We start from the raw sequence: 17,273 nt of genomic DNA on the forward strand, positions 1-17,273 counted from the left end.
TCTGCATAAGCAAGGAGAGTGGGGAGGCATTGCAGTTAGGTTCCCGAAGGAGGGAGACCAGCCAGTGAAGCCGCGTGCTGTGGGGGACGGGGAGAGGGAAGATATAATGTAGTCTTTGAAAGGAACCCAAATACCAAACAAAGACTGATGAAGTTGTGGGCTATAAAACATGTGATGTAAAAACTTCTTCTTTTATGACATTTTCAGCAAGGTAGTTTTTATTTTATTTTTAAGATAATATTTATTTATTCATGAGAGACACAAAGAGATAGGCAGAGACATAGGCAGAGGGAGAAGCAGGCTCCCTGCGGGGAGCATGACCCGGGACTCAATCCCAGGACCCTGGGATCATGACCCAAGCTGAAGGCAGACGCTCAACCACGGAGCCACCCGGATGCCCCAGCAAGGTAGTTTTTAAGTGACTGAATTCTGGGTTTCAGTGGTTTTCTCTATGGCAAAGGATGGAGGCATAAGTCTTGTGATGCATGCCAAAGGGCTGTGACAGCTTTATTCGGAGAGGGGAGGGGACCAGTAGTTGCCATACGGGCTGTATATGCACACTGCAGAGACCACCAAGGTCTCCCTTTCTGGCTCCAAACAACCCTGTGGGCTGCTCTTTGAGAGCGTTTCTTAGCTTTGTCATGTCTGGAGGACATTCTGAAGAAATGAGGATCAGAAGACTGGTTCTAATTTCTAATCTATTTTCTTTGTCACTTTGGGAAATGATAAACTTTCCATGCAACAGGTTCACCATTCAAAAAACATGGGAATAATACTTACTGCTGCTTTTGTTAACATAATTATAATAAATAAGCTGATAGATATAAAAATGCCTTTCAAAAAAGACATTACTAATTTTGTTTTCTCCTTTTTATTTTGAAGTAACTAGGATCACAGACACTTGCAAGATAATACACAGAGATCCCATGTACTCTTCATCCAGTTTTTCTCAATGGTTAGAAATGAGTAGATCTTAAATAACTATATATCAAAAGTAGAAAACTGACAGTGTGATCATGTGTGTGTACAGTTCTATGTCATTTCATCCTACATGCGGATTTATGCAACCACCTCCATAATCAAGACAGACACTATTCCGGGGCACCTCGGCTTAGTGGTTGAGCATCTGCCTTCGGCTCAGGTGGTGATCCCCAGGTCCTAGGATGGAGTCCCGCATCGGGCTCCCTTCAGGGGGCCTGTGTCTCCCTCTGCCTGTGTCTCTGCCTCTCTCTCTCTCTTTCTCTCTCTGTGTCTCTCATGAATAAATAAAATCTTTAAACAAACAGGCCAGCCCAGGGGTCTCAGCGGTTTAGCACCGCCTTCGGCCCAGGGCGTGACCCCAGGGTCCTGGGATCAAGTCCTGCATCGGGCTCCCTTCAGGGAGCCTGCTTCTCCCTCTGCCTGGGTCTCTGCCTCTCTGTGTGTCTCTCATGAAAAAATAAATAAAATCTTAAAAAAAAAAAAAAAAAGACACCATTCCATCAACTCAAAGATCTCCCAGGGGCCAGCCCACTGTAGTCACACTTGCTCCCCTTCTCTTCATCCCCCAACCTCTGCTAACCATTAAGTTTTTCTCCAGTTTGATATTTGTCATTTCCAGAATACGATGTACATATACCTTTTGAGATTGGCTTTTTCACTCAGCAAAATGTGCTTGAGGCCTATTCAAGCTGTTGTATCAAATTCCTTTTGTTGATGAGTAATAGCATTCTGTGGTACCCTAAGACATTTTAGTTGTTTCTGGTTTGGAGCTATTGCAAAATAGATGTTATGAATAGTTATGTGTAAATTTTTGTGTAGAGATAAATTTTCATTTTTCTGGGTGATGGTAAGTGCCTAGGAGTGCAATTGTGGGTCATATGTTAGGTGCATTTAAGTTTTTTTTTTTTTTTAAGAAATTGCCAAACTATTTTCCAGAATGGCTGAAGTATTTTGCAGCCAGCAATGTATGAGACATGTGGTTTCTTTGCATTCTAATCAGTATTTGGTATTGCCATTAATTTGTTAAATAAATTTTGTATACTATCAATTGTTTTCACTATTGGTTCTTAAGGCAAGCCTTAATGTCAATAGCTCTTGGAGTAGGCATCTCTATCTATAGTAAGTGAAGCTAATTTTCTGGTTTTATTTATTGTAAAATAGGTACTTTTATCTCTACTGGAGATCAAGTTCCCCAGGATTCATGGAAGATCCAATTCAGTGATTAGGCTGGGATTCACATTTGCTTTGGGAAGGACCCAGGGGTCTAGCCAGCTATAATCTGAGATGAGGATGTCTGGTCTGCTGAAATGCTGCAGAGGATTCACAGTGGCTAGGGCTCTCTAGAATGTTGAAACTTATTTTCTGTAACTGACATGTAAAGGCTATACTCGCCCAAACTCTACTCACCCTCATATGGACCCAGATTCTCCTCCCTGGCACACATTATTGTATGCTAAGTGCCTTATCCTAATTAAGGCCTTAAGATACCTGGTCTATAATGTCACATTGATAATCATGACTTTCTAACAGCAGATGGCATCCCTGAGGATTGTATCTTGCATAGAAAACTCTCCCCACCATCTTTGAAGAACAATTAAACCACCAAAGCTCTTTGGTGCAGTAGAAACTGAAGCTGTGTACTTTGAGCTAATTTCTCTTAGACTGTATGTGGGGTTTTGGGGTCTGGGTGCTGAAATTTTGAGTTCGTTGACAGGTCATGCCAGCCATCTAAGGTAGAATTCCCTTGGCTCCTGCCATTTCCTGAGCCTGGTTCTCTAGCCTTAAATGGCCATTCTGTGAGCCACTTAATAGCCTTCTAATGAATGCTTGTTCTGGTTAAGTAAGCTAGAATTGCTTTCCATTATTTGCATCCAAAACCTAATACCAGGCTTAGGACCATACTAAATTTTAGATTATGAACCACATGAACATTTCTAAAAGATTTTCCCAGGGATGGCTAGTTGTCTCCCAATATCTACTCTATCTGATCTGTGTTCTCTTTGCTGCTTGGTATAGAAGACAAAATTTCCAAGACTCCCATGCAGCTAGGGTATGGTCATGTGCTGAAGTTCTGGCTAATGAGATTTAAGTGGATTTGTGTGGGACTTCCAGGGAGATTTTTAACAGCAGTGCATGTACACCCTTATATATCCTTCCTGCTTTGTCCTGCCTAGAACGTGGACCTACTGGTTGAAATGTGCTAAGAATGGTGGATAAAAGGAATTTTGAGATAAAAGGAATTGGGCTTTTCATGGGTGGAAGTACCATTCCAGCATTGGACAGCCCCCATCCAGGCTTCTTTTAATATAAAATAAGCTTGTACCTTGTTCATGTCTCTGTTAATTAGTTTTTTTTCCTCTTATATCCCTAATTTTTTTTTTTCCCTCAGTCAACCCTAATCTTAGCTAATAGATAGTAAGGAATGGAATGTGGGATTCTGGGAGAACCTCATATCCAATGGTTTCCTAGGATTCATGAGAAAGAATGTGTTGACTTCCAACTTCTATGTCCATATCTACTTAAAAATAAAGGTTGCTATTAGCTCTGATACTAGGTGTAGTTACTTAATATGCTAATACGTTTTGCTAACAATTGGTTTCATTTATAATCTTATTTCATTTTCTGCATTTAAAAGCATTATTCTGAGTGGATGTGTGTAGGCTTCACCTGGCTGGCCAGGGGATGGATGAGAAGCCCAGTGCTACAGGGCCACCCAACAGCATCAGCAGCATACACACTTGCCATTCTTCATGCACAAATGTGAGCAGGGAAACTGCCATATTTTTAAAGGTCATATCTCTATTTTTAGACTGTATAAGATCAATGTGCCCGGCACAACGTCTGGACATAGAAAGCTCTCAACAAGTGACTGATGTCCCTCCCTTTCTGAGGAGCTAGAATGGAAGTGGGAAGGCCTGAGCACCAAGGTAATTGGCTTCATGCACAATAGAAGTAGCTCCTCTGAGTTCATCATGCATACCTCCACACCTCGAAGATCAGAGTGAGAATGCTGAAAAGCACTTCCCAGATCTGTGCAGAACTGGCAGGGAATGAGATGGGTGCAGGTGGGGGAGCTACATGCACCCTAGCTGATAAACATGTTTCCCCAGGTGATGCACTTAACATGAAGGGAGCAGCAGGAGGGCAGGGGTGGGAGAGCTTGTGGCTCCACCTAAGAATGTGAGGCTTCCAAAACCCATGAACAATAAAACACATGCACTAAAAAAATAGCTGCATACCTAAACTAGAAGCATGCCTCATATCCATTTCCTAAGTCCTTAAATAAAGACTTTGTCATTATTATTTTGGGGGCTGATGTAGCTTATTAATGCTTGGGGAAGAGTGAAGGAAATCTGAGCCCAAGAGTCATTTTGTTGAAATCAAATGTCAGATTGATCCTAACATGGACAAATTAAGAAATAATGCTGGTGCACATTGATGTCCCCAGTTGATTCCCCTTGCAATGTCTTACTCAGATACTTGAACATAAAGTCTTCAGTGCTGAGACATTCGGTGAAGTATGACACAGGTGGGTGGCGGGGTTTGAGGCCACTTGGCTGGGCTGGTAAGTGGGACCCAGTGGTCACTGTAGCCCTCCCCTGCTCCCCTGGAGCGGGTGCAGAATGCTTGGCATGCCTTGCAAGCTCTGTTCCTGCACCCTGCCCCTTCTTATTCACCCCCACAACCTTTGAATGGTAAGCACACAGCTGGGAGAAGATAGTTAGGAAAAGGGGAGTAAGGTCTTATTATTCTAGTTCCTTCCTCCTATCCTTACCTCAGTGTCAGCCCCATCTGTGGAAAGAAAAGACTGCACTTAATGGCCATGTATATCAGGCACTGTGTAACCACTTTTGTGCACAGTCCTCCAGTGCAGCAGGACTATGAGGTATCATGCCTGTTTTACAGACAGGGAAACTGAGGACCAGACAGCCCACATAACTGTCCTGAAGGTAACGGGCTGGCAGGGCCAGCTTGGAACGAGGGCATGTCTTACACCTAATCCCACTCCAGTAACCACTCTGCTCGCTGCTGGTGTTGATGTCCACACCTTACTGCCAGGACAGAAATGGCTCTGCCGCTGTCCCTGCGACCCACGGGGCTGGTGGGCAGTGCTGCCAGCAGGCTAGGGCAGTCAGGTTCTTGTTCTTCCTACCTGGTGAGAGTGGCCCCGCGGCCCTTAAGGTGGGTCTTTGTATAGTATGTGCCCTTAGACTCTTAATTCACCCAATAAATATATGAATGGAAGATGTGGATTCATTGGGTTCCAGGTAATCCAGGCTTTACGGTGTTATTTTTTTCCTTGAATCTCTCTCATTATCTTAGTTTTTTCCTGTTTTTTCTTTCTTCTGACTCCTCTGATCTCTTCACCCTCTCGTGAGGTTTACCTTCTGACGTTCTCCTTGTTTCCCTGTAGCTCTGAGCTCTCGCTGGGCTGTGCTGACGGGCCTGGGTATCTGACTCAGAGGAAACTGCAGCACGTGGAGCTACCATGTTTTGAGCACTAATCAGACATGTGTTCCAACACGCCTGTCACACTTAAGCCCCACCATGATGCCGGTCAGAAAATGGGGTGGGAGGCGACTGAAAACTAGGCCAAGCTCCCACCCAGACTGGGGCGGCGGGGACTGCAGAGCAGCACTCACTGCCCCCCCTCCTTGGCCCCAGCGCTTTGGAAGGGACTGGCTCTGCTTGCTTCTTGGACCCCCAGCCGCTGGGCCTGGGCCGGCCTGTGCACGGCGTTGCACAACTCGGGACCGAGGGGAGCAGGACATCTTGGGTGTTGGAATCTCGGGAATATGTGAGCTTTTAAGCTGAAGGGGGTCGGGGGGACCTGGGCTTCGGGGTGCCCCCACTCGGGCAGTGTGCGGGGGGGGATGGAGGCCAGGGAGCGGGTCCCACGGGCTGGGACGAGGCGGTGTGAATTGGAAGGACAGGATGGCACTGGAGGGCTTAGGGGAGTGGACGCCGCGACCCCAGGGCAGCTGTCAGCCCCGAGGGGAAGTGCTATGGGCAGCCACCGGTCTCGAGAGGAGGAAGGCTGAAGGAAGCCGCTCCTCCCCGCTGTCTCCTCCCTCACCGGGATCCCAGGGCAGGTGGCGGCAGTGGCCAGCAGGAAAGGTGACGACAGTCAAACTGCCTCCTCCTAGGGCCTCGTCAGAGAGGGCGACGTAGCGTGATGTTGGGCACCTTAGGATGCTGGTGATGGTCTGTGAAGGTAAAGCGCCATCATGGTCCGAGGCCAGCACAGAAACGAGGCCTGGGCAGGCTGAGCCATCCCCGTCCATCAGCAAACCCTGGCCACAGCCCACAGGTTAACTCAGGAGTTCTGGCAGCCAACCAAACTCCCTTCCTGGCTTTGCCTAATTCTGTAAGGATCATTCCAGATCTTTCCCTCCCTTAGTGATGCCTCATGATCTCCTTTGTGTAAGAAGCTTGTCTGGAGTCAGAATTGAAGTCTCTCGGCACTAGGCCCAAGGCTTCATGCACTGACTGCTGTGCCACAGAAGCCGATAGGCAACGCCACAAACACCTTCTTCTCTGCATCACTTACCATTTGACTTGCTTGCAGTGTGGATGCCAGTTCTGGATTCTTTCCCTCTAGCACAAATCCTGTTACTGGTGTGAGAAGGGTCAGTACCCGGCTCTGAGTCACTTCATAATGCTCCCCAATTCCTCCCCTGCTGGATGAAAACTCCACGGGCTGTGCTGGTTGTCCTGCCCAGAGGCCTCTTGAATGAAACAGGATGGGGGTCCAGGACCCAGGACTCTCAGTTGTCAGTAGGCTGTGACATCATTTATACAATGCAGAATTTCAGAGGAAAAGAGAAACCTTTTCACTTTTTTAGAAGCTGCACGGAAAGAGGATGGACTTAACAGCCCTCGTCTACCTTAAGTAAAGTAAAAAGATGTGGCATTGAGAAGAAGACATAGCAAGATGTCAAATAACTTTTTAAGTCATTCTAAGCCACATGAGCAGGAAAGTCCTTTAGCCAGGATGAAACCAACAATATGGAAAGCTAAAGCCCCACTGAATAAGTCAACCATGACAGCCAGGCTCACTCTTCTCTTTGCTTCCAGTTACAGCCTTCCTTATACATACACGATGAAGTCCCAGGGGCTTCCCAGATCAGATCACCCCCCTGGGAGAGGTAGGAAACTGGAGTCTCAAACTTTGCTGCAGAGAACCAGCTTTAAATGGCTTTAAAAACATGCAGGTTGCCTGAGTGGCTCAGTGGTTGAGTGTCTGCCTTCCACTCAGGGCATGATCCTGGAGTCCTGGGATCAAGTCCCACATTGGGCTCCCTGCATAGAGCCTGCTTCTCCCTCTGCCTGTGTCTCTGTGTTGCTCATGAATGAATGAATGAATGAATGAATAGGTAAATAAGTAAGTAAATAAATAAATAATCTTTATTTTTATTTATTTATTTATTTATTTTTAAATTTTTTTTTTCAATTTTCATTTATTTATGATAGAGAGAGAGAGAGAGAGAGAGAGGCAGAGACATAGGCAGAGGGATAAGCAGGCTCCATGCACCGGGATGCCCGATGTGGGATTCGATCCCAGGTCTCCAGGATTGTGCCCTGGGCCAAAGGCAGGCGCCAAACCGCTGCGCCACCCAGGGATCCCAATAAATAATCTTTAAAAAAAAATCCATGCTGAGTCCTCAACCCAGATAACCAGATTCGATTGACCAGGGGCAGACCCCAAGCATGTGTATTTTCAGGAGGTAAGGGAAGTGGTAAGCTTTTTAAAAAAACTATTTATTTAAAAAGTATAACTTCTGTATAGTGACATACACAAATTTTAAGTATCCAGCTCAATGAATTTTTATAAATGAATACCCTCAAAACACCCTCCCCCTCATGAACATACAAAACATGATAACCCCCTAGAAGCCTCAAGAGAGGATTTTTAAAACTAACTTCTTTTATTTTGAAATAACTAAAACTCTTCAAGTTGCAAGAGTATAACAATGAACTTGGCAAGGGTATTTAAAAATCCCCCCTTATTGATTTTAATATCTAGACAGGCTTGTTTGCAATAATTGTTGCTTTTGCCACATTTCTGGCCATGGAAAGCCTTCAATAAGGCATGGGCATAAGGTTTTAATATTCCCTTACTGATTTCTTAACCAGGTCATTATTCCTCAAGGTTCCTTTAACATATAAATTAATATCAGCCTCAGACACACTTTATTCTGTTATACTGTTATTGGTATTTTGGTAACTTTTTATGTACTGTTTATGATTCACAGCCTCAGCTCTTTCTAGTGACATATGGATGAGGCGGCCCTTTTTGCTGTAAAAAAGGATACCCTATGTGTGCTTGAGAGAACTAGAGGTGGAATTACACTCATTTTTTTGGGGGGGGGGGGGCGGTCAGCCACCGGTTGATAAGTCCAGAGGCAAAATCCAGAGCCTGCCACAGCTTGAGGGTAGGGATGTGTGAAGCAGGAATCTGAGGAACTAAATACCTAGTGAGGAAAAACAAAAACAAAAACAAAAACAAAAGCAATCACACCCAGCCTGGTGGAAATGTGCAGACTGCAGAAGCCAATCCGATTTAGGAGCTTAGGAAGACCAGCAGGAGAAATTCTGACATGTGATGGGAAGGGCACCAGGAAGGAGAGGGTGAGCCCCAGGAGCCAAGGAGGCTGGCCTGGGGGGACTCGGGCTGCCCTGCAGCGGCCACAGCAACTGCAACCGCGTCCGCCCGGACGGGCTCCTGATTTTACTGTGTACAAAGGTTGCATCTGGACTAGGGCAGTCCCAGGAGCAATGCGGACTACAGCTGGACTTTGCCCAGGCTCGGCATCTCTCCTTTTTGTCTCCTTACAGTGTTCCTGAGAAGCTAAGTAGCATTTCCATTCAAAACAGCCAGCCCAGGGGGGCAGGAGCAAGTTCTGAGGGTGGCTGAGGTCCTTAGGGCCCAGACAAAGCAGGAGAATCACCTGTAGTTCCTCAGATGGTGGCCCAAAACCAGCCTTACGGCGGGCCTGAGTAACTGCCTGTGTGAGGGTATCTCCGGCCCTGAACTGACCAGAGTCTTAAAAAAAAGGAAAACCCATCACTTGAGCTTGGCATGTCCCACTCAAGTGTTTGGCAAAGAAACTTGGCCCTTTAGGCCAAGTAACCAATTCCTTATGTCTTCCTTGTTATTGTTATATACAATTTTGATTTCCAGTAACTTTTACGTTTATTTTTTTAAAGATAGATTTATTTATTTGGGAGAGAGAGAGTGCACGAGTTGGGGGAAGGGTAGAGGGAGAGGAAGAAGCAGACTCCTTGCTGAGCAGGGAGCCCAACTACAGGGTGGGGGTCAGGGGTGGGAGAGGCTGGATCTCAGGACTCTGAGTCATGACCTGACCTGAAACCCAGAGTCAGATGCTTAACCAACTGAGCCACCCAGGCACCTCATTTTCTAGATTTATTAAAAGAGAGTGTGACAAACATGAATTTTGTAACTCAGTACGGTAAAACATGTAACAGTGTCTTAGAATACTAAAGTCTACGTCTTGTCTTTAATTTTAGCAACGAGTCAAATTCACTGAAGGTTGTTTCCTAACAAAACTAGGCTTTATAGTAAATTTGCTGTTCTAACCCAAAAGCAGAAAAAAAAAAAAAAAGTGATCCAAAAGTGAATTTTTGAAATCTAATTTTTCACCCCGACTATTCAATTAGATTTTAGGTTGAACAAAGAGTGAGTTTTTGAAGTCCACATGTAGTTCTAATTTACACAGAATTCATAATTTGCAAACTTCAACATGTTTGCTTGCGCGCTCTCTCTCTCTCTCACACACACACACACACACACACACACACACACACACACACCACCTTCTCTCCCCTTCCCCTTATATATCGAATTTGATGTCTGGGTTCTGTGAACCTCTCCCTGCATTTCACTGTTTGTGGGTAAAGCAACTGGAAGTTTTTGGCTTCTAAGCAGGACAATACTTCCTGCTCAGAAACATGAGACCTTTAAGTGTTCAGAGGTGGCAGGAACAAAAAGTCATAGAAGAAACCGAGGAGGGATCCTGGCAGCAAGGACAGCAGAATCACCTCCTCAGTTCCGCAGACACAGGGCCCATGCCAAGACAGGCTTCCTGCTGCTCTAATCCCGTTCTGAGCCGCCAGAGGAGGGGGGCTGGCGTGGGGGCGAGTTTTGGACGGCACCCAGAGGGGACGAGTCGAGGCTCTTGTGTGTGTCTGATGTGGATAATGGTCCTCAAAACAATAGTAAATCATGTTGCCTCACATGCCGATTATGATCTGTGTCTTTCACGTCCATCTTGGTGGGGACCCCAGAGTTGATAGCACATAAAAAGCAAATGAAAGTGATCACTTTTTAAAAACAGCAAAATGCAATAATATTTCCTACAAGACCACTGGCACAGTCTTGCCTTATACAGATTTCTGTACTAGGGGGAAAAACTTAGATATGACAAAAGGGAAAAACTAGATTATGACAGTGTTGTTCTCAAACCAGCATTTACAAACAGGAAGGGGATAGAATGGAGGCTGAAGTAAAATAAGGTGACTGCCGGGCTCGTGTAAAGCCAGGCTCTTACCGTAATGCGGGATGATGGCCCAGGCCATGGCAGAGGCGTAGATGCCACCAATCATCCAGAACATGCAGAGCCAGCTCAGATGCTCACCACGCTTCTCTCGGGCCAGCACTTCAGCAAAGTAGGGGAACACAGTGGGAATGGCTCCCCCGATCCTGCCAAGAGGTACAGAGAACCCATGAAATCAAAGCCAGGACAGCTATGTGAGATGCACAGGGCAGAACCAAAGCAAGCTCTAACAACACATGCCCTCTATCTCAGCAGATCAAGGGATGTATATTCTCTATCATTTCATAACTTTAATATTATAATCTCTCTTTAATACAAGTTTCTCTCTCCAGAACCTGCAATTAAGTGATGTTACCAAAAGGTGGCAGTAGTGCCCTAGTCGTGTGGTTTATAGTGTTTTACCTTGCTTTAGAATCTGTTGGGTTTTCTGCTCAGTGTTGAATGTTCTACGTATTTGCAAAAATTACAGCATTGGGTACAATCTAGTAAATATTTTACTTTACACATTTTTAAGAAGAGATACCATGGTATGCCCTACTCATGACATGGTGACTCTGGTAAGAGCTTTAAACATTTGTGAGAGGCTGTCCGCAGTTGTGCTTCCTCTCTGCTACCCTGCAGCAGCTGGTCCTACAGCCCAATCTGGCTGCTGTGTTGATGGACACAGGCCCAACGGAGTTGCTTCTTAGACTGTTCTGGTTTCAACCCAGTAGATCTCATTGCTTCATGAGTACATGTGTATACACACTGGTAGAATCAAATAAGGCGCTGCTGGTTTTGATACCGATAGAATGGAGCATGATGCCTTCTTCCAGTAGGGTAATTATGAGAGATGTTGATGAGTTCTGGAGAAATGACATGAGCAGTGACTTTCATTCAGGTTAAGGGTTCTCCAGTGAGGGTCTATGGAATAAATATTTTGTTCATTCTAGGGAGCTGGGCCATAGATCTCATCCAAATTTCAAATAGGTCTTGATCCCCAAGTCTTAAAAACCACTGTCTCGAAAATTAGGAGTGTATGAGAAAACATTACTTACTATCATTCCAAACAGTATATGAATTCTTAAATATTTTTTGGAAAAATGTACAATATACATAAACTAGTTGCAGAGAAAACACTTTGCAATACAGTTTTAAAAATATGTGCCAATTCCTTTATGTTCAGATTTCTGTAAGGTAAATTGCTACTGACATTTCATATCAAGAAGTAAAATACGTATTTATCCAGTTAGCAATAACTGGCTTCGCAGAGGCTTTAATATGATAAAGAAGTATTGGCAGTGACCTTAGCAAATGAAATTTAGAGAAAGGCCTTTTCTGTAGCAAACTTGATGTACCAGTCGAATTGCAGGATTCATAATGTCATTTTGCATCAAATGATAGGTCAAAATATAGCACCACCTCATGCATTTGCCCCTGCTTAAAGTGATACAATGTTATTTACTGCTAGATATGTGCAGATCACCTAGGCCACTGCTTTTTTTTTTTTTTTTTTAGGCCATTGCTTTTTAATCTGCAGGCTATGAAATTCATCTAGTAGCTATAAACAGAATTTTAAAAATTAAATAGAGGTGGAAATAAGTACAACTCAAGTCATAAGGATAAATATGATTTCATAAAACTTTTGTCTTCTTTACTAACATATTTATAATGTAAGGAGTTCATATGCATATGCATATATGTAGATATGTGTGTCTATATATACATTTATATATAAACAAATAAATATGTATGTAAATGTATATTGGATTGCAATGTGTTTCTTGGGGGAACTGCTAAAAAAAACTGCTTTTCAAAGTCTTGAAAAAATAGTGGTTTGAAGCATCTATATCTGTTTCCCTGCACCACGAACACAGCAGTTCTACCTAAAATTCCTAGACTCCACGTGATTTCAGATGCAGCACATGTTGATTTGGCGCCATCACACTAGGGGCAGCCAACCAGTCCAAGTTCATCAAGCAGAAGCCCCACACAAGAAACAAATGCATGTGATGGGCAGTCAGAACTGGCTCTATAGCACACCATATCAGACTCTCCACTTGGCTTCTCAAGGACCAGAAACCATGGACAGCTACCTGAATTTTAAAATTCAACAAAGTTCTGAAGAAATTTAAAGTGGTTTTATTACAACACATAATTCTAATAGGAAATAAAATGGCCGTGCCATACATCAGTTAGTGTTACTGCTTTTTTCATTTGATGTGAAGAATCTGTTTCTCGGTACCATAAAGCCCCAGATCCCTAATCAAGGCCTTCACTTCTAAATGCAGAAAAAAAAGTCCCTGTTTTTAATGACTTTTCACATCCTAATTAATGTTTTGTCAGGATTCTGGACATTCCTTATGTAAGAGCTATAATACATTTCATGAAGGCACAATAGTATGAAAGATATGCCAGGCAACTAAGAACTGAGATAAATGTACTCTGGGGAGGCTAAAATGGCAAGTGGAAGACTGTAGACTTGGCCTTAAACAAATTATTGTTGCATAAGAGAATACCAACTTTTAGGGGCATATAAGCAATCCAGCTGGTTCTGATTCAATGCCTCTTTTACAAGGTGGTTATTTTTGCATGGATGTCTCACAATATCTGTTTGCAAAGCAGACTGCAAAGAACTCCAATATCAGTGAAGAATGAGTGGGGGAGTCTATTCAAATCCTTTCAAAGCTCTTCAGAAACAGAGACCTACAAAACAATGCAAGCATTCATATGTCTTATTGTGGGCTGTTGATCCATTTTAGGGAAAACATTACTCCTTGTGTTACTGTGATGAACTTTAAATCAAAAAAAAAAAAAAACATTACAGATGCCATAACATTGACTATTACTTGTTTCATCCTCTAGCAGAGGTCTTAAACATTGTTTACACTAGACTGAAGGCTCCTTGAACATGAGAACTATATCCCATTTATCTCTGAATTCCCATTACCTGGCCCACTGGACATCCACTAAGTGTTCCTCAAAAGAGCTGTATTTCTCTGCTGATGGAGGTGCCACTCCAAATGTACTAGAGTAAGTTGGTCTTTTTTTTTTTTTTTAATTTAAAGATTTTATTTATTTATTTGAGAGACAGAGAGAGCACCTGAGTGGGAAGAGGGGCAGAGGGAGAAGCAGATTGCCCGTAGAGCAGGGACCCTGACTACGGGCTTCATCCCAGGACCCTGAGATCATGACCTGAGCCAAAGGCTAATCAACTGATCCACTCAGGTACCCCTGCAGTAATTTGTTCCAATGACCTAAACGTCTCCTGCAAATGAAAATATACATCTTATGTTCTGGATCAGTGTAATAAGAGAAGTCGTGGGTACTGGAATGGAAGTTCTGATAGCAAAAGAGCCCCCAAAGAGTTCTTGAAATTACTTTATGTCTGAGTTCCCATGGTCACCTCTTGACCAGGTGCCTAGGTGAAAAGAGTTCATTGAAATCCCATTAGAAACGACAAATACCCACCATTTGCTTCAACGTGGATAGAACTGGAGGGTATTATGCTGAAGTAAGTCAGTCAGAGAAGGACAAACATGATATGGTTCCATTCATTCAGGGAATATAAGAAATAGTGAAAGGGATTAAAGGGGAAAGGAGGGAAATGAGTGGGAAATAGAGAGGGAGACAGAACATGAGAGACTCCTAACTGGGAAATGAACAGCAGTAGTGGAAGGGGAGGTGGGTGGGGGGGATGGGGTGACTGGGTGACGGGAGCCGAGGTGGGGGGAATTGACAGGATGAGCACTGGGGGTTATACCATATGTTGGCAAATTAAACTCCAATAAAAAATATACAAAAAAAAAAGAGAGAAATCCTTGATTATAAGAAACTATGCAATCCTCTTGGGCACTCTAAGAACTTCTAAAATATCTTGGTACCTTTCAGAAAAGTGCTGCAGAATGTTATAATTATCAACAACAATAACAATTTAGGTAAGTTTTCATGTCTCATAATATGATTTAGTTCCTGTAAGTATCGAAGACAAGAAAACACTGTCCCCCAATTTTTAGTAAAAAAAAAAAAAAGAAAATTTCTCATTATTATTTTACATCAATAGTTCATTATTTTGTGTGAGGGACATGTTTCCTTATTTGTTTTATTGTATCAAGGTAAAATTTCTGAGAATACATGAAGTGATATGATAACAAATATTTGAACGGCAGTTCTCAAAGTCCCACGTATCAGTGGTTCTTAAACACAGTTGTGTTCTCCTCTCCCAACAGACATTTGGCAATGCCTGGGTACATTTTTAGCTGTCACAACTCAGGAAGTGCTACTAGCATATAGTAAGTGGAGGCCGGGGATGCTGCTAAAAATCCTAAAATACACAAGACAGCTCCTCACAACAAAGAATATCCATCCCAAAATATTAATAGTGCTGAGGTTGAGAAACTTAATAATGGAGACTTAATATGGAAAATATAACTTGTTTTATACTAAAAATCCATAACATAAGGCATGAAATGGTTATCTTTTATATTACCTGTTAGGTAATACATCTCTGAATCCAGTTAACATGGACACTTTTTTATTGTCCATTTTATAATGATCGGTCAGCTACTGTTGAAATTTTCTCAAGTTCACTTTTGATGGAACATTTACATAAATGAAGCAATCAGATCAGAGGGATTTGTAAGGAATTTTTCTCAGGATTAGATATTAAGTCTATTTCAGTAACTGTCAAAAAGGGTCAAATTTTAGTTATATTTGGTAACAGGAGTCAAAGAGGGAATAATAACTGAAATCCACACTATATAGATAGAAGATCAGCCCGATTCAAAATGACTGGATTGATACGACTGAAATAGAACATAGATATCTGAAATCTCAAAGTTGAAGTCATTCTTCAGTAATATTAATGTGACATTTTTACAATTTAATTATAGAAATATAAAGAGACTAAAAAATGTATTAAAACACACTGTAGAATAAGTTGTGACCACTCTCCAGCCCCATTCTACATGTATGTGCACCCACATGTGCACGTGCACACACACACCAGGTCACCTCAAGAGGTCTACATATGACTCAATATAGTTGTCTGCTGAATAACATGAAACGTATTTATCCGCCTCAGTAATCTAAAGCAAATTCACAAGTGGAATATTGTGCAAGGCAAAGGGTGTGTCAGCTATACAGACACAAATTTTTCTCTATTGGGAACATGAGACACATAAGTTTAGGTCTGTTTAGCATAGCGGGATGAAAGAGAAGGCCAAATATTACCATCTGCACAAACTTCACAGCCACCTCTCATATTACTCATTACTCCAGTTCAGGTGGTGACTCTGGTGGATTATGTTTGTCCCTATACCTCACTGTACTGATTTATGCTGGCTATTGAGGCAAAGATAGGAAAGGATTCAGGGTTCTGCAATGAAAGAGGGAGGCTTTGGACAGAAAGAATTATTGTACTTGAAATGGCTTGAAATGTGACAGTTTAGAGAAGAAATTATGGAATGTCTAATGACTTCTTGTCCTGAGGAGGAATCTCCTGAGTATTTCTGTTCTGCTACAATTCCCTGGTAAGCATGTAACAAAGAATACTTTCATTTGAACTTATTTCACCATGTGATTGTCAAACAGTCTTTCACATCAATCTTCCATCTCCCATTTCCATGGGGAAGTGGGGCATTATACGAGGACAGAATTAAGAAGGAAGTTGAATGTGCGTTGTAAAGTCACGTGTTCTATACTGATAATAGGCAGAGGGCCAAGTCTACCCAGAGCTGACTCTGACAGCTTTTATTAAGATGGGTATTATGGGTTTATAAAAAGAACACTGAATGGTGTAGTCTATACTGGGAATCACAATTACAAAAAAAGTTGCATGAACATATCCTTTTAGTCCTCACTCAGAATCAACAAAAAAGAAAATCAAGGACAATGAACTGCCGGGCAAATTGCATAGCAATTCAGAACCAATTCATTACATTTTAAATTGGACCCCGAAATAAACAATTAAAGTAGCAGTCCCAAAGAAGAACTTTTCAGTGACTTCCTTTTCAGAGAAGCAAACACGATCACAGAGGCTTAGACAAAAGGCCACAGATCTAATGGTCTCTGAATGGGCTGGGTTGGCACAGAAAATGATATTGCTGTATTGATTAGAAGGTACTTGTTCATGATGAGCACTCAAGGCAGAAATAGAAGAACACTTACTGGTAACTGAACCAATCATCAAATCAAGATGCAAATCTCCTATACCCAGTGGTAGTGCTAAAAGGATGTGTTGTTTGGGTAGCTTTAGTTTCCCACTGTCTGAAGCCACAGATTAAAAAATCATATTCTTTGATATGGGTAGTTGTTATTTTCCAATATTGTATAAACAATGGATAGAATAATAGGTAGAAACTTGACTATTTAAAAATACTGAGATGTAAATATACCATTTGGGTAAAAGTGTGTTTCTAAGAAAAGAGCTTCAATACAACTTCCCTAGCCCTTGTTTGCAATCAGGTTGGTGCCCTAAGCCCCCAAACCTATAGTATCCACAGCAGCACAGTATGCCACAGGAAAAAAGCATAGTCAGGATTCTAATGCTGTCTTGAAAAAAAATTAATTGAGCTCTTGGGAGAGCTGGAAAAATGCATTCCCACAGCATCTAAATGGTGTCATGAGTAAAGATGGAGATGGTTGTTAAGACGGGTTGCAAGAAAAGATGACAAAAACCCGTAGACTTTTCCAGCCTTGTGCTGTATGTATGTACTTATCCATTCCTCCACTCAC

At 42.6% G+C, this 17,273-nt stretch overlaps 1 protein-coding gene across 1 annotated transcript in view; it reads right to left on the reverse strand.

Annotated features, from left to right (window-relative positions):
• Positions 1-17,273, reverse strand: part of SV2C (synaptic vesicle glycoprotein 2C) — a 209,213-nt gene that overhangs the window by 80,932 nt on the left and 111,008 nt on the right. Inside the window, exon 4 of the mRNA XM_077867670.1 lies at positions 10,554-10,705. Within this exon, the coding sequence (XP_077723796.1) occupies positions 10,554-10,705 (152 nt within the window). The remainder of the gene's footprint in view (positions 1-10,553; positions 10,706-17,273) is intronic.

The sequence above is a fragment of the Canis aureus genome, chromosome 2, assembly GCF_053574225.1.
Source record: "Canis aureus isolate CA01 chromosome 2, VMU_Caureus_v.1.0, whole genome shotgun sequence".
NCBI lineage: Eukaryota > Metazoa > Chordata > Mammalia > Carnivora > Canidae > Canis > Canis aureus.